The following is a 17,760-nucleotide window of genomic DNA, read 5'->3' as shown; positions in this document are numbered from 1 at the left end:
TTGGGTAATGATATTTGTAATAAATTTTAAATCATTTATTCATTTGAATTATCAAATGTGTGTACTTTTACCTATAATATTTATATACTTGTTTAAATTTCAACTTCCAATTCAAATTCTTATTTGAATTTCTGTGTCCATATTTGAATTTGAATTCAAATTGTTTCCCCCAAAACACATGAGTTCAGAAAGGTCATGTCGAGATTTATCGCACCCACATCGAAGACTAACTCAATTCCACCGATGTAAGAGAAACCTCGATCCCTTTGGAGGTTTTAAACAAAAGCGCGGAAATTCCTCGGATTTTCTATGCATGAATGCAATGCACACATCTGTTTCCTCTCTTTTTGTAACCCCAAATACTGGGATATTACAGATGAAGACAATGATTCACAACCTAGGGTGCAAATGAGACAAGCTAGTCAAGGAGGGGAACTCCCCTCGCTCCCGCGTCGCCCCCGCATGGCGACCGAGAGGAAACCCTAGATCTCACCACCGACGGTCCCCTCTCTCCTTCGCCCCAACTCCCTCGCTGCTGCCAATGGGCGCAGCCGGGCAAAGCCTGGCCGGCGGCGAAGAGGCCTCTTCGTTCTCTTGCTCAAGAGGGTAGACGCGGGGGAAATCTTCCAGGCCAGAGCATGGCGCGCTTGTAGGGTGCCACGGCGTGCCGACGCTCGGGCTAGTCTTGTAGCGGCGATGCAACGGGTAGCGCTGGTCGTGGGCGGCACGGGCTGCGGTTGGTCGCCTCTGTAGCGGCTGGTGGAGGTGGTGGCTTGGTGGTGGTTGCTCGACCATCCTCTACGGAAGAAGGAGGGGAGGCTCGGCGACGGGATGGTGTGCTTGGAGATCGACGACGTGCTATTCTACGGTGTCTGTGCTCGCCGCGGGCCAGATCTAGGCCAGGCTAGCCCAGATCTACCAGTGGCGGTGCAATGATTCCCTCCATGCGGATCTGGCCCGGAGCCACAGTGAAGGTGGCTTCTTAACCGTGGCGGCGTGTGCTGGTGGCGAGGGCCACTGCGTGGGGATGAGGCGATGTGGGGCAATCGGGCGATAGCGAGGCAACGTCGGCTGCCATGAGCTTGCAGGATGGATCTCGGCTAGGTGGGCCTAGAATTGGCGGTGCTTTACATGACTTATTAGGCTCGGGTTGGGTGGTTGCAGTACATATGCCTTCCCCATCGCCTTGTGTCTAGCGTGCCCTACCACTTCCGTGAGAGACCTCCTGGGGCTTCGCCACAAATCTTGGAGGGTTTGTGGTTGCGAAGTTCGGGAGAAATCCTTGATGACTAGGTCGGCACCAACACATTAGCGTCTGTGGGTGTCGGCATTCGTTCTTGAAGGGCATCGAGGATACCCCTCTTCACTCCCCTCCGAGTACCAGGGGAAACCCTAGGTCCAGTTTGTTGGTTCGGGCAGCATTGTCGTGTTGATGTCGCATCCCTTCTTGAAGGTGTTGCTGTGGTTCTTGGTGATCTGAAATGCTTGTAGCTTGGTGGGGCAACTTCGGAGGGCGCATCGGTTGCGGGTCGATATTGTCTCGTCTGTCTATTGTTGGCCTCCTTTGTATCTTTTTTTCTTTTCTGTTAGTCATGTCTTGCTGGTACCCAGGATTTTCTTTGTTTCAACTCTTGTATGATGTGGTTGCTTTATTTATAAAACGGGTTGAAAGTCTATTTCGATGAACATACAGTGAAAATACGGTTTTGTTTGCACGGTAATATCCACATCAAAATTGTTCACGATGCGATTGTTAGTCCGATGATTGGTGAATTTCAGGAGTGTTTAAGGTAAGTGGAGGCGACCACACTATATAGATGTTTATGGTGCTCTTCGAATATCTGAGTCCCGATTTTCAGGGCAGAAACCCTAGTTCTGGCTTCTAGCTGTTTCCTACAAAACTTGAACTTTCTCCGAAATGAAAACACGGGTTCTAACTTTGTAATTAGATTGTGCAACAACAAGTCTTTTTTTAATGTTTGTACCGTGGAACATTTCTCAACTCGTTCTAATAGAATGCTATCGCTCCTGCCAAGCTTGTTGCCGTGAAACTAGAGCTGTTTTAAGATGCTGATTAGTCGGATTAGTTGCACAGAAAATTCCGCTGAACTATTCTTTGTTGCATCCCTCATTTTCTTCCTCTTACATTTTGCATTCTATCCTCACCCAGACATTCGCCTCAACCATCCCGTGTGCATCATTTGACAAGCAAGGAAGAAATCTCTCCCAGGAGATTCCAAATCACACCCCGTCTCCCACTCTCTTCCCCCAAGTTCCTCCCTCCCCTTCCCCATTCACACCACTCCTACACTTCCCCCATTGGCCATTGCCGTCCCAAACCCGAGCTCCAAATGTCAAGAACTTCAGCGTCTCCGCCTCCGTCGGCCCGCTCGCTCTGCTGCCTGCTGCCATTCTCCCGCATTGCTATAAAATCCGCCTCGTCGACACTCTGACACCTCCAAAACAAAATCCGTCCAGCGAAGAAGCCATGGCCGGAGCCCCCAAATCCAGCCGCATTATCTTCCTCCTCCCCCTCCTGCTGCTCGGGGCCACGGCCTCTTCCTTCCCCCTGTTCAACTCCTCCGTCGCGGACCCCGACGCCGTCGTCGCCGACTTCCACAGGTACCTTATCCCTCGAATTTGGGCATCCTAAAGGTCCGATGGCAAATTTGCAATCTTTTGTACCCAGTCGTTTGTTTCCCAAGTGTAATGTGAAGTAATGGTGGCGTTGACATATCCAGGGAGGTTGCGAGGTCCCGGCGGCGGATGCAGGAGGCAGGCGGCGGGTGCATGACGGGTAACCCAATCGACGACTGCTGGCGGTGCGCGGGGACAAACTGGTGGGAGGACCGCCAGCGTCTAGCGGACTGCGGCATCGGGTTCGGGCGCAACGCGCTGGGCGGCAAGGGCGGGCCGTACTACGTGGTGACGGACCCGTCGGACCGGGACCCGGTGAACCCGTCCCCGGGGACGCTCCGGCACGCCGCGATCCAGGAAGGCCCGCTGTGGATCACGTTCGCCCGCGACATGACCATCCGCCTGAACGAGGAGCTGCTGGTGAACAGCTACAAGACGCTGGACGGGCGCGGCGCGAGCGTGCACGTCGCCGGCGGCGCGTGCATCACGCTGCAGTACGTGTCCAACGTGATCATCCACAACCTGCACGTGCACGACTGCGTGCCGGCCGGGAACGCGAACGTGCGGTCGTCGCCGACGCACGCCGGGTGGCGGACGCGGTCGGACGGCGACGGCATCTCGCTGTTCTCGGCCCGGGACGTGTGGGTGGACCACTGCGCGCTGTGGCGGTGCGCGGACGGGCTGGTGGACGCCATCATGGGCACGACGGCGGTGACGGTGTCCAACAGCTACTTCGCCCACCACGACGAGGTGATGCTGCTGGGGCACAGCGACGGGTACGCGCCGGACTCCGGGATGCAGGTCACGGTGGCGTTCAACCACTTCGGCCTCGGGCTGGTCCAGCGGATGCCGCGGTGTCGGAGGGGCTACTTCCACATCGTCAACAACGACTACACGGCGTGGCAGATGTACGCCATCGGCGGCAGCGCCTCGCCCACCATCAACAGCCAGGGGAACCGCTACATCGCCCCCGCCAACCCAAACGCAAAGGAGGTGCGTGTGTCCCCTCCCCTCTGTGTTGCCGTGCCGTGTTCCTGTGGGTTATCTCTCGTTTCTTGCCGCCGCCGGCGATGTTTCTGGGCCTTGGGTTTGCTCTGTTCTTTTCTTTGCTTTGCTTGGCAAGTCTCAGTTTGGACGCGAGTGCAAGTATGTGTACCGCACGCGCGGTGGTTGCCAGAGTGCCGTGGCCATTGTCCTCTTCTCCTGCCCAAAAAAGCTGAAGCCATTTATTCACCGTTTTGTCCCAAGATATTTGTTTCTGCATTTCTTTTGGGTCCCTCTTCCAACTCCAACACTGTGCATGGGTGCCGATGGTCCTGTGAAACTTGTATCATTGATCGGTGACTGCCCATGGTATTTCCTTGTACCGGATTTTTGCTTTTTAGTACAAAAGTTGCATCTCGATCGGGCTTCCCGGATTTGGGTCCAGCCAGTGCCAGGGGTGGCATCCGAGGCTCGTCCCGGTTGCGGCAAACGCCGAGGACACGGCCACCCCAGCAGATAGTACCACTCCAGACTCTGAATGAGCTGAAATGTAACAGCCGTGTGTGTTCCTGTTTTATTTCAGGTGACGAAGCGTGTGGACACAGAGGAGGGGCAGTGGGACGGGTGGAACTGGCGGTCGGAGGGGGACATGATGGTCAACGGCGCCTTCTTCGTGCCCTCCGGCGAAGGCCTCGAGGCCATCTACGACAAGGCCTCCAGCGTCGACCCAAAGTCGGCGGCGCTCGTCGACCAGCTCACCATGGGCGCCGGCGTCCTCGGCGGACCCAGGTACGTACGCTTCACCTTCTCACTCGCCGGCACGCTTTCTTTCTTTATTCATCCGCCGTCTACTGAAATACAGTATCTCGTACTACCAGTGCGTCAAAACCGCAATCGCTGCTGATAAAGCGGGTCCCACATACAACACCTTTGCTACGCAACTTTTGGCCTCTTCCTTTTGAGTAGATGCCTTTGCCTTCCTCCAAGGCTCCAACGGACATCGGTCGCCGGCGTGCCGGGCAGGCGGGCACCCGGCACCGCATCCCGGGTCGTCGATTCCTGTGAAATTTCGCCAGTCTCCTGCAAGAAACCAAGGGAAACATGGCCGAGAACCAAAAAGAGACCGAGTAGCGGTAGTAGCCCGCCGGGGAGCACGGTAGTCGGTCCCTCTGTGTGCGCATGCTCCACATGCGCGCCACTCATGGCTGATTTTGTCCCGGAAACCTCAGTCCGCAGTTCAATCCCGCCCACAATGATGCTCCATTATAAAACTGAAGAAAGATTTTTATATTACACACACATTGCCTCCGTCCCGTAATACAAGATGTTGCTACCACCAATATGGGAGTGAGCAGGTTATGACAATGTCTTGTACTCCCTCCGTTTTTTTCTTTTATATAACCCACATATAGTTTTTTGAGAAAAAAATCAGAAATACATGTTATGTTGTGTTGCACCACTCTCTGGATATATTTTAGGGTTTCGATTATGCTTCCTTATCTCATGCCAACTCCTCTATTTTATCACATCAATAGTCAGGGATAATCTTGCCTGACAGTGGTGTAATTTTCTCTCCATGGGCATTCTTTAATTTCCGTACCAAAAACTATACAACATGTATTTATTAACAGAGTACTTAGAGGAAATTGTAGAAACCATCCATTATTGACTTAAATTATCGTGCAAATTATTCACTTACATTTTTTTTTACAACGTACTATCAATTATTCATGTAATTGGTTGCACATAGGTTCAAATTTCAGATTAACAGCATATTTGATTATGGAGCCCACGAGGCAGTGATAGAATGTAGCATTGCATGTGTACGTGTCATCAGCTAATTGTCGCATAATTTTTGACAAAAAATTCACAACTGTTTGGCCGATTCCCAAAAAAGTGAAGAAAACTTTCAAACGGCTCGTCAAATTTGTTCTAAACTTTCACATGTTAGTTTGTTGTATAGTTTCAATTATAAGATTCCTTTTAGAGTTCTATTTTTGAAAATTTCATCAAATTTTGGCCAAATCTCATATAAAGTGACAAAACTGCTTGATCCAAATTGTTTAAATTTTCCTGGATCGGTTAGCATGCATTGTCAGCTGATGACATGTGGACAGGCATGACACATCGTCACTAGCTTGTTGGCCCCGGTCGTTAGATCTATCCCTTGTTAATTAGCTTAATCTGAGAATAGTTGCTGGTTTGTAAAAGAAAATGTGTAAATTAAGTAGTTTATGCAACTATTGGTAGCAATGGTTCGTGGTTTCCGCAAATTGTGTTTGACTATACCATCTAGGGCAGTGTCCTTCGTTCACCAACCGAGAGAGCGGAGGGTTCGTCCCAGTTGTTGCCTAGGTCCAGCTGCAGCGTTTCCGTTAGAAAAATAAAATCCCATGTGGCCTTTTTGTCGTCCTGTACCATGTTCCCCGGAATCCAATTCTTATTCCAGTGTTCCCTCGTGACATCAGTGGTAGATCTCAGCTTAACCAACACACAAAAAAGGCGTAAGAACAGCTGCATACATAATAGTTGCTGGTTTGGCTGCGATATCTTACCGTCTTACAACAGCGTGTGTTTTCTCTGGCAGGGACAACGGCGAAGCGGCCGCGTACGCCGGGCTCAACTATGCCGGATCGGCTACGGGCGGTGGAGGCGCCGGAGGCGGAGGCAACGGGTACGGCTACCTGGGGATGGTCTACGGCAGCAGCGGGGATTGGAGCTGCCGATCATGCTCGATGCTGTGGTTGACTACTTTGGTTCTTGCTCTGATATGCTTGCACCCACTGTAAAACTTGATTCAGATTATCATGATTCAGTAGGGAAAGGTAGGAAAAGGAGGAGAAAAGTAGCGGAAAGTTGACATTAGGGAGATAGGAAGCAGCGGTAGATATACACCATGCCCATGTACCAGCACATGGGAATGGGTGAGGAAATATTTCAAGCTAGTGTCAGTGTGGCTGTTACGAATGAAAATAGATGATTCACTGATTCATTCATGGTTGTCAACCCTAACCTCTGCCAGAGAAAAAGAATTCACAGGACTAGCTTATAAGGGAAAGCTCGACTTGAACAACTGTTCTATCGGATTAAATCTAAAGTGATTCCTAAGTTTACGCTAGGCTCCTGATAATTTTATTTGATTGGGCTGCCTTCCAACCGTTTTTTATTTGAAAAGGCATGATCTTGAGACAGTATTTCTCTCCTCTCTTCGCAACATCGTTGCAACCATTTTCCCTTGTGACGCGTCAAAGTTGTTGCAACATTCAAACATGCTCGTGCAATCAAGAAATTTTGGCCATGGAACAAATCCCATTACTTAGGAAAATAATTGAATTAGGTCACAAGTCACAACTCACAACACACACGAAATGAAAGACAAACACATGGAACATACAGAAAGAACTCAGAAAAGAAGCATTTGTGACCAAGATTGAACCCGTCGCAGGAGGCATCCATAATCAACGCAGTAAACGCTGATGTATATGTTACAAACAACATATGTGTTCATGCCTTGTCAAAACAATATATGTGACGTAAGAACCTTTCACATTCACTAACCTCGTGCTATCAACATTTTAGGCATTAACTTCGACGATTTGACCATGTCATCCATGAATCCATCTCGTCGAAAACCGAGCATGAGCAGGTGTCCTCTCTGTTACATTTAGTATATTTGTATTAGTACTTCTGTCTTTATACGGTTTGGGTTTATACCCTGTATTTGTACACATGTTTCCTCATATAATGAACAGACGTACGTAGCCTTTGGCTGTGCGGTTCCTTCAAAACTATTTTTAAACCCTAGCTTTTACATGGTATTAAAGCCTCAAGCAGGCACCTCGAGCTTGGCATGCTCGTCTTGGATCTGCTCTCCGAGCACATGGTTTTGTTCCATCCAGTGCTGATACGTCGTTGTTTCTCCTTCAGAAACCGGAGGTTACTATGTATATCATGGTTTATGTTGACGATATCATCCTTGTTAGCTCTTTCTCGTCAGCAGCTGATCGCCTCATACTTGGTCTTGGTTCAGATTTTGCTATCAAGAATCTTGAGAAACTTCATTATTTTCTTGGCTTGGAGGTCATTCATAGTGATACTAGTCTTTACTCATCAAAAATATTCTCTTGACCTTGTTCGTCGTGATGGCATGTTGAAGTGTAAGTTTGCTACTACACCCATAACCACCACATATGTTGGTGAGTTCCTTTCTTCTGATGATTCTACTGAGTATCGCAGTATTGTTGGAGGCTTGCAGTATCTTACCGTCACTCGACCAGATATATCATATGATGTTAATAGAGTCTGCCAATACTTAGATGCTCCACGTGACACTCATTGGTCTGTCGTTAAACTCATTTTGCATTACATACAATATACTGCTTCTTTGGTCTACACCTTCGGCATGCGTCCTCTGATGTCCTCTCGGCCTACTCTGATACTGATTGGGCTGGTAGTCCTGATGATCGTCGATCCACGGTGGGATATATTGTGTTCTTTGGTCCTAACTTGATTGGTTGGAGTGCCAGGAAGCAAACTATTGTTTCACGGAGTATGTTGAGGCTAAGTACAAGGCAGAAGTTATTTGGGTACAGTCATTACATGAGTTGGGTGTTTCTAAGGACAGACCTCCAGTTCTTTGGTGTGACAACATTGGTGCCACCTATTTTTCGTCTAATCATGTCTTTCATGCAAGGACAAAACATATTGAGGTTGGTTATCACTTTGTGAGGGAACAAGTTGCACAGAAGCTACTTCAGGTCAAGTTTATCTCATCTATAGATCAATTGGCTGATATTTTCACCAAGCCCTTACCACTGCCATACTTTGAGACTTGTCGGCGCAATCTTAGTCTTCGTGCCACTTCTAAGGTTGAGGGAGGGTGTTAGATTTAGTATTTGTGTACTTCTGTCTTTATACGTTTTGGGTTTATACCCTGTATTTGTACACATGTTCCCTCATATAATGAAACAGACGCACGTAGCCTTTGGATGTGCGATTCCTTCCAAACTATTTGCAAACCCTAGCTTTTACACTCTCTTCATCTTCACTAGCTCGACCCGAAGAACCTGTGTTTTGAATTTTATCCTAAGTTCTATTGTGAGCCCACAGCAAGCTCGGCCCAGACAAGGGGGGAGGTGTTACATCACCCAAAGGGGATGGGAGGTGTGTCTTTGCTTAGGAGTGGCGGAGTAAACGCACGATAGTGCATGCACATAAAAGAGCTTGAAGCATAAAAAGAGATCCAATTGAGAGAGACAAAAGGAATTGATAGCCTTCCTTAGAAAAAAACACACAAAAAGGCAATTGGATTTTTTTTTGTTGAGAAACACAGTACAAACGCAGACGCTTACATACACGCGCATACATTCACTCCTATGAACCCACACAAACACACTCTACCCCTATGAGCACATCCGGAAGACTGAGCTGACGGATTGAATCTTAAAATTGACGAAGTCATCACAGCTGCCTCGCTATCGACGGGAACACACCTCCAACTGAATGAATATTCCACCTTCATGAGACACGCAGATGTCAAACCTGAGATTTGAACTCTGGTAGGCTAGGGGTACAACCACCCTCCAAACCAAAGAGCATTAGTGTCATGTGACTGCTAGCATGTCACGTGGTTCCGACAAAGAAAGGTGTTGCTTTCTATGAGAATTTAACAACTTTGGATAATCTTTGATGGGTCACAAGGAAAATACTTTTGTGTGCAATCCCATTCATTGGGTCAAAGGTGATCTAGCGGTTGCTCAGCATGTCTGTCGCAGGAGATCTAATCCGTCGGTTGTTATGAATCATTTTCTAAAAAGAAAATATGGCTTTTTTGTTTTTAGGGTTAAGTGCACTTTTAGTCCCTTAAATTTTGCAAAAAGTCTAATTTTAGCCCTTCAACTTTGTTTTGGTTTGAATCTGCCATCAAACTCTTAATTAAGTTTAATTTTAGTCCCCGGCAGCGGTTTAATGACGATTCACTGATTTTTTACTCTCTTTTTTAGAAATCGTGGACAAAATTGGTTGGTTTTAATCTACGTAGGGATCATTTGTCCACCGTAAACAAACAAAAGAAATCCCCTACCCTAACACACATGTGCGCCGCCTCCATCTTTCTTGCTTGGTGCAGCCATCCTCGCCACTTCAGCCGCCTCCACCTTTGCTCCCGACGCAAAAACTCTCGCATGTCTGCTGCTTTTGCCTTCCCTATCCGTCCTCGTAGTGTCAGTCGCCACCGCTAGGTGTTCGAGAAGAGTTAGGGTTACTACGCGCAGGTGAATATTCGTAATGCTAATTGCATAAATGATCTCGAGGTGAGATGGTCCAATGTGGACTAAACATGATAAAATCTGTCCACGGTGGCAAAAAAAAAATAGAGCAAAAAGCCGGTCAACCATCATTAACCTTTCCATGGTGCACCATCCCCTTCGGGCCTCAGTTCAACAGGTTGTCATACCTCCTCGAGTCCCTTGTGCCAGACCTGTCCAACACCTTTCCAATGCAAGAAGGTATGTACTCCGTCTTTGTTTAGCCGGAGACAAACCGGAGTCCGGAGAGTGATCACAAGTTCTCTGCCCAATGTAGATACAGATTTTGCAACTGGACTTACAAACGTAGATACAGAAGAAAAGCAAAGATAATGACCTACGTACGGTATGTGGATGACATGACAAAAGAGCCAAAAGTTGCACTGCAATTACCTACCACGACTCCATGAGGAACACGTTTAACAACAGAATTCCATCAGTAACAATGTAATGATGAAATAACATGGATTATAATCCACAATTGTCCTAAGCAGAGCACGCAACAGGAGTACCCACACAAGAAGGTTTCCGTAGATGCGGCGTGATCACAAAATTCATGCATTTTGAACAGAATACATGCAAGTTGTTGTAACACTGCAGCTATTTCTCTCGATTCTCCTAGTGTTGCAACTTGCAAGTTACATGGCAATATACGGAAGATGTTAACATCCTTGGTCTACAGTTACTGTGTGCCAGATTGAACCAATGGAAGAACCCTGCGCATTTTTAACCAGAAGGTGGCGGTGGCGGAGGTGGCATGGACATTGGTGGTGGAGGCATTCCGCCACTTTGCTGTGGGGGTGGAGGTGGCCTCCACATAGGTGGAGCTTGCATATTGGGAGGTGGCGGAGGCGGCGGCCTGGCCATGTGATGAGGCGGCGGCATCATGTTTTGTGGTGGGGGCATCATGTTTTGAGGTGGTGGCATCCCTGGAAGCCTGTACTGAAGCTGCTGTTGCATTGGCGGTGGTACTTGCATATTCTGTGGAGGACCAGGCCAAGCAGGCTGCCCATGCATCTGCATGGGATGATATTGACCAACAGGTGGTGGCGGCGGCCTAACGTGTTGCATCTGTCCTGGCATATTTCCATTGGCAAAAGGCCGTGGCACAGGTGCACCAACACCACCGTTTTGAAGCCCCTGGGTCGGTGGAGCAGTTGCAAACATTGTGTGCGGCCTATGCTTCTGAGATCCTGGGTTGTTCGCTGCCAGCAGCCTCTCTGCCAACAGATAACAATGGGTTTAAATATCCTTAAATAAAATACTTGTAGCGAGATGTTAGGAATTAAAGCACAATTTTAGTAAAATAATAACAATCAGATTTGTAGGTCAAGACACCCTAAACAGCATATAGGCTGCACCAGTGACAAGAGCAAACAAAACTTATCTGCGATACAGATAATGGATGAGCATATATATTAGTTCAAATGCCTAAATGTACAATACTTTTAAGGAAATCATTTGAATGAAGTTAAAACCCTAAATGTCAAAGCACAAATGTGGGAGAAGTGTTGCCATCCAGAGTCCATATTCAAAATAGAAATTGACTTGGGATACATATAACAACCTAATGTAGACTAAATATTGCTTTCCAGAAAGTGAATAATCAACAGGGGTGAGTTTTGCTGTGTCAGTGTACAAGAAGCCAACCAAATAGCTCAATAGATATTTCAAAAAAAATACCTGCTGGTGTGCCATGACGCTCTCCTTTTGTGTCTTTCTTGTAAGCATAAGAGACAGTGATTGGCCGATTACATAAATGCTGGTTGTTCATGGCCTGGGAAATTACAGCAAAGACAATACTTGAAACATATGGTAGAATCACAATAAGCCAAAATATAGAGCAGTGTTGTGAGAATGGCATTACCTCTATTGCTTGATCAGATGATTCAAAGGAGTCATAGCTCACAAAGCCAAAACCTCGAGAATTTCCAGTTTCAGGGTCCCGCATTATCTTGAAAAGAAAAAAAAAAGGAAATTTTAATATGCTTGCAATATCTGACCACAAGAATTCACAATATGACAGCCAACTGAGTTAATAAGTAACATGGAATGATCTTAAGATGGCACATGCATTTGCGTCAAATATGCAAAGGGAAAGGAATATTTCACTCATTTGATCTCTATCAGGGTACACATAAAAGAAACAATGTCGGGAGCTCATAGGCATTTATTAGTTTTAAATCAATTAGCCGCTATCAGATGTGTTCCACTGAAGCAGGGAAGACTATAAAGTAGCTGAGCTATGGCAAGTAAATCTAGGTCAACTTAAGCATGACAATTCAATTTCGTTGAATCTGGAGATCATAATGAAAGACTAATGCTCATAATATCAGATGCAAATGTAACGTGAGATCATTAGCAGGAAGATCACTTCTAACAAGTACCCAGCCATATACGGAGTAAATTTTTCATAAATGTCACCTTAGGATTGGTCACGATCACTCCAAATGCACTGAAGGTATCGTAGAGGAGCTTCTCGTCGACTTCCTGTTTGACAAAGCAAACACAAAACCATTAGCCGCTTCTTCATATGAACATATTCAACTAACTGTCAGAAAGTGAGGTTTAGGTTTTCACCGGATCAAGATTGCCAATAAAAAGATTTGCTCCCACATCCAAGCTCTTCTTGTCTTGGGAAGCCTGGAATATCATGTTAGGTCAGTGTGATTAAAATCCTAATTGTCTGATTACCCAAATTCAGAAGGACTAAAAACGGAACAGAAACTTCAAGTGGCCAGGAAGCAATGGTTTTGTAAAAATCAATATGAGAAATCGAAGTACTGATCCCTATCGATCAGAAGGTACACCACAGGATGATGAACCGCACTGATTAAGTTGTACAAACAGTAACATTAACATTAACATCCGAGTGAAGGAGTAGTATCAACATTTGAAGATATTTATATTATTCAATATCCCCAATCCCTGAAAAAATAAGCAGGAATTCGTATCTAGTCTGCCAATGTGTGCAGTATCATCAGACTAAGCACCTAATATAATACTAACCATTACCGTGAAGTCTAAAATTAAAGGATCTGAGTGTCCTTTCAGTTACTATATTACATACCTACTGCAATAAAAAAAATACAAGACAAAAGGTAGTGAAGGGGGCAGGGAGGGTCAAGGGAAGTGCTTGCCTTGTTTACTCTTATTGGCTTTCCATATAGTTTGAGCATGTTCAAAATCTTAATAGCCTACAAAAAGAAAGCAGTTTACAACTGGATGAGATAAATAAGAAAACAAATTGGCCTTGTTACCAATGAGAACTTACATAATCTGCATCTTCCTCGCTCCTGAATTCTACAAACCCATAGCCTTGGTGTAGATTTGTAACTCTGTCTTTCGGGACATAGACATTAACTACAAATGAAACAAGGAATCATTTATTAAACATCAAACCCGTAGTAAGCTATTGAGATTATGTCTGAAATGGAGTTCTCAATTTTATATGATATACTTAAGAGAAAGGACAGTTCAAAGAGACCATCCGCAGTTCAGCACCCAAAAAATGGATGGTGGAAGAATCAAGCATAGTGTTATAGGGCAAGAAAAGTATCCCCATTTTCAGGAAAAGAGAGAAACATTCTACTTACCAACAGGGCCTGCTTGTACAAACAACTCCCACAGTAATTCCTCGGAAACCTGTAAAATACAGTGAGAACTATCAGCATGGATGCCTGGGTATAATGATATCAGAGTGAGAAAAATGCAGAATTCTACAATATACAAGAGGGCATGTGTTCCTTGAGTGCATTTAATTTCTGAATGGAAGCCACGGGATTGAGCTGTCAGCTGATAAGCGCATGCAGAACTCCATGTGTTTATTATTTCCTACTGGAGGAGGGAAAGATAATCCCAGTTACTAGCTATCAATACAGAAATCTGGCCATCTAAACATTCAATGGCTAAACGAAGCAGCAATGTATCTTGTCATCTCAATTTCTATACAACACATAAACTATATAACGATGAACTGGTTTCCTTCAGATTCTACTACAAACATAATACCTAGGAAAACCTGCCAATGAGACCAACCACACTTCTACCAAGCATGATTAGTGACTAATGCAGAGACACTAGCCGTGTTTCGCGATCGGCCTGCACGCTAGTCGCTGAAGCTAATGCAGAGGCACTAGGGGTGTTTCGCGATCGGCCTGCGTAGCTACCCGCGTTGCTTCGCTTCAGCGACTAGCTAGTTTCTAACACGCGGGACAAATCCCTTTCCCTCAAGCATGAATTCGAGGACGTCTTGAGTAACACAGCCCGTGGCGACAGGTTAGCATGAAGGGGGATCTAGAGGGAGACAGATAGGAACGGGGGTGGGGCTGGGGAACCCTAACCTGCGCGTCGAGGTTCCCGACGTAGGTGGTGGCGTCCTGGTTGCGCTCCGCCGAGTGCTGGCCGAGGAGATTCGCGCCCACGCCCGGCGCGATGCGCGTCGTCATGCCTGGCTCCCGGCGGCGGCGAGAGAGTGGAAGCGGAGCCGCTGGTGGTGGTGGGGTTTATTCCAGACTCCGGGAGGCTTTCCACGCTCTTGTCTTGCTTGGTTGGCGGCGGAGCGTGGCAACTGGCAAGCGACTGGGCCAGACTGGGTTGCAACGGCCACATGCAATTCGGTCCAGTAGGCCGGCCCATGCACTTGAACTGAAAATAAAGGTGGAGTTCTCTCAAAAAAAAAAGACTAGCTACACACAAGGAAGAAGGTCCACTAAAAAAAAAGCTAGAAGGAAGAAGGATTAGATGAGTTTTGATGAGGAGTTTGCGATGTCGGTATTCAAGTTACCAAAGGGAGTTTGCAAGAAAATTACTGATGCCATCTCAGAGTTTTTGTGGGAAGAGGATGACTGGCACGCATGGTGGAAACTATGCTTTTCAAAGAAAGAAGGAGATACATGCCTTAGGGACCTGCACTCCTTTAATTTGGCATTGCTAGCTAAATAAGTTTCGAGATTAATAGTTGAACCGGGTTCACTATATGCACGAGTTTTGAGAGCAAAATACTGCTCTTATGGGAATATTCTAAAGGTTGGGGCAAATGCCAGTTCTTCCTTTACATGGAAGAGCCTAGTGGCTAGTATCCAAATATTTAAAATATGATGCATTTGGCGTGTCGGTAATGGAGAATCAATAGATATTCGGCGAGATCTATGGGTACCTAGCAGTGCGGATAATAAGGTTACCAACTATACTTCTCACAAAAGTGTGTGAGTTGATTTATTCTGTGTCAGGACAATGGGATGAGGCTCTCCTCACATCCGTCTTTAATCCATTGGACATCAGATGAATTCTACAAATACCACTAAAGCTCAATGCGTTTGATGACTTTGTCTCATGCCATGGTAACCACACCGGTATTTTTTCTATGAGATCAGTGTATCATATTGAGTGGAGGCATCAATACAATGGACGTACTTGTCGTGCTCTTGTTCAAGGAACAGCAATTGATAATCCTATATGGAAAATATTCTCAAAATTAAATGTTCTTGCAAAGGTTAAGATTTTTTCCGATAATACACCATGGAGAGATGTATCGATCACATAGAAGGGTGTCAAAGAAGGCGGAGTTATGTTGCCAATAAGAGGTGGCAGCTCCTCACCACAAGCCTACTCTCCTAACTACCATGGTGTTACAACTGGTTTCGAAAAACAAAAATGGGACTACGAAGAGCTTTGCGAGTTGCCACCTATCAAACTCCTCCTTGATCTTCTCCTTCATAGTCATATAAGAGGCCACTGCCCCGTTCAAGACCACATCATTTCGGTGCCTCCAAATACACCAAAACTCAAGTATGATCATCGTCCAAAGGTCCCACCAGTGGGCCACTGGACATGAACGGGACACCCACCACTATTGTGTAAATATTTCTCCTCTATTGTGTAAATACGAATTTTAATAATAACATGGGATTCTCATGTATGAGAGCATTATCACCAACAACAAGTTTATCATTTTCATCCTCACATGACATAGTACTTTATAAGCATGGAGGATTCCCAAGCAAAAATAAGCCATCATCTAGAGCATCATCATATTCCTCTTTCTCATTAATAATTCTAGTAGTAGAGCTAGCAGGCATATTTAGAAGTGTGTTGTTGGATTCTTCTATGGGATGCATGGGCATCCCCAAGCTTAGATTTTGATCATAATCCTCATGCACAACTTTAGTATTTTCCAAGGTAGCAAGGTTTCTTTTATTATAGTTGATAACATAGGTATTATCACTAAATTCCGTTTTGCACATTTGAAGGATAATAGAGATGTTTCCTTTCATCACACGTGCCTCATGACTAGTATCAAACTTTTCATTAATGAGGGAGTCTAATTCATGGCTCCAACATAAGCAACATATTTCTCAACTTGCTCTCTATCTTGACATGCAAATTTACAATCTTGATAAGAAGCAATAGTAGGATCACTATTATGCTTACATTGGTAGTGAGAGTGTTTGTAAGCACTTTTAGTGCAGCAAGTTATATTATGTACGGAAATAGTAGATCTGTGTGGCTCATTTCCCCCTCCCCCCTCTCTCTAGTCTCTACAGTAGTTTGAGAGTCGCCTGTGCTCGGCCGAGCCGATCCAGGGCCCTCTCCGCCGGAGTAGGTCTCGGAGAGGTGCCGGAGTAGCTAGGGTTAGGTCTAGGTCTAGGTTTAGTCCAGTTGTTGCTTTTACCCATGTGGAGATTGGCGTTATGCCCTTGGTTCGGCCACAACGGAGTTTGAGCAGCTCTCATTGGTCTGTGGTGGCGTGGTTGCTGGCCGTGGTGCTCCTATGGAAGGAGCCGGAGGCGGACGGCGGCGGCGCGGCGACAACCCCTTCAATAAAGCTCACTTCTGGCCTCTCTCTGGATCTGGGAGGTGTCGGTCGATTCTTTCCTCCTCCAAGCCTTCGTGGTGGTGGCCAAGAAGAGAAGAAGCGTGGCGATGTTGTCGTTGTGGATTCCACGGAGGGGATATCTGGAGCTGCAGTTCTTCCTCGAGCGAAACACATGGCGGCCATGCTTGCCATCGTGATCCTTGGTCAAAAGGGTGACCCTTCTTCAACCTCCAGTTTGGAGGCCCTCTGGTTCATCTGCTGAAGCTCGACGCCGATTGAAGACCAAGTGGTTCGTCCCCGGTCTTCTTCTGGTTGTCAGCGGTTGGATCTTCGCGCCGGAGAAGAGTCTTCGAGCAATCTGCTCTCTGAGCTCAGCGGAGACGCCTGCAGCTCACCGGCGGCTGGTGGCAGAGGCACTAAGGTCCTCGGTTGCTTTTTCGTTTCTTCATCCAGGGTTCTTTTCTGTAATTTGTAAGACCTTATCTTTAAATAGCTGGTTTGTTAGGGCAATAGATGTTATAGGGCCTTGCTGTAAAATGTACCTACCACGTGTGTGATGCGTGCAGTCGACACGTCCGTTGGGAACCCCAAGAGGAAGGTGTGATGCGTACAGTAGCAAGTTTTCCCTCAGAAAGAAACCAAGGTTTATCGAACCAGGAGGAGCCAAGAAGCACGTTGAAGGTTGATGGCGAGAGGAGTGTAGTGCGGCGCAACACCGAGGATTCCGGCGCCAACGTGGAACCTGCACAACACAATCACGGAACTTTGCCCCAACGTAACGGTGAGGTTGTCAATCTCACCGACTTGTCTGTAAACAAAGGATTAGATGTATAGTGTGGATGATGATGGTTGTTTGAGAAGAACAAGTAAAGAACAATTGCGGTAGATTGTATTTCGGATGTAAAGAATAGGACCGGGGTCCACAGTTCACTAGCGGTGTCTCTCCCATAAGATAGCGAGATGTTGGGTGAACAAATTACGGTTGGGCAATTGACAAATAAAGAAGGCATGACAATG

At 46.4% G+C, this 17,760-nt stretch overlaps 2 protein-coding genes across 2 annotated transcripts; one reads left to right on the top strand and one right to left on the bottom strand.

Moving 5' to 3' along the window:
* The first annotated feature begins 2,593 nt into the window (after positions 1 to 2,593).
* Positions 2,594 to 6,320, top strand: LOC124650626 (probable pectate lyase 12). The gene is made up of 3 exons (XM_047190141.1): positions 2,594 to 2,622; positions 2,742 to 3,630; positions 4,205 to 6,320. Exons 2-3 carry the CDS (start codon positions 2,767 to 2,769, stop codon positions 4,523 to 4,525), a joined length of 1,185 nt encoding a protein of 394 aa, XP_047046097.1. The 5' UTR covers positions 2,594 to 2,622; positions 2,742 to 2,766; the 3' UTR covers positions 4,526 to 6,320.
* Positions 6,321 to 10,290: 3,970 nt separating this feature from the next.
* LOC124650625 (splicing factor 3B subunit 4) lies at positions 10,291 to 14,378 on the bottom strand. The gene is made up of 9 exons (XM_047190140.1): positions 14,270 to 14,378; positions 13,523 to 13,571; positions 13,201 to 13,289; positions 13,067 to 13,123; positions 12,507 to 12,569; positions 12,351 to 12,416; positions 11,794 to 11,880; positions 11,610 to 11,703; positions 10,291 to 11,146 (listed from the first exon to the last, which is right to left on the bottom strand). Exons 1-9 carry the CDS (start codon positions 14,372 to 14,374, stop codon positions 10,653 to 10,655), a joined length of 1,104 nt encoding a protein of 367 aa, XP_047046096.1. The 5' UTR covers positions 14,375 to 14,378; the 3' UTR covers positions 10,291 to 10,652.
* Between the last annotated feature and the right edge of the window lie 3,382 nt (positions 14,379 to 17,760).

Source organism: Lolium rigidum, chromosome 4 (genome assembly GCF_022539505.1).
Source record: "Lolium rigidum isolate FL_2022 chromosome 4, APGP_CSIRO_Lrig_0.1, whole genome shotgun sequence".
Classification (NCBI taxonomy): Eukaryota; Viridiplantae; Streptophyta; class Magnoliopsida; order Poales; family Poaceae; genus Lolium; species Lolium rigidum.
Note: the sequence above shows the minus strand (reverse complement) of the source record. Positions and strands in the feature narration are given on the sequence as shown.

Excerpts from the sequence above, each read along its gene's own strand:
- LOC124650626 (XM_047190141.1), top strand. The coding sequence starts at position 2,767 with ATGCAGGAGGCAGGCGGCGGGTGCATGACGGGTAACCCAATCGACGAC. Across the intron at positions 3,631-4,204 it reads CCAACCCAAACGCAAAGGAG|GTGACGAAGCGTGTGGACAC; the intron begins GTGCGTGTGTCC and ends GTTTTATTTCAG.
- LOC124650625 (XM_047190140.1), bottom strand. The coding sequence starts at position 14,374 with ATGACGACGCGCATCGCGCCGGGCGTGGGCGCGAATCTCCTCGGCCAG. Across the intron at positions 13,572-14,269 it reads TCGGGAACCTCGACGCGCAG|GTTTCCGAGGAATTACTGTG; the intron begins GTTAGGGTTCCC and ends TGTATTTTACAG. Across the intron at positions 11,704-11,793 it reads CATCTGATCAAGCAATAGAG|GCCATGAACAACCAGCATTT; the intron begins GTAATGCCATTC and ends GTAATTTCCCAG.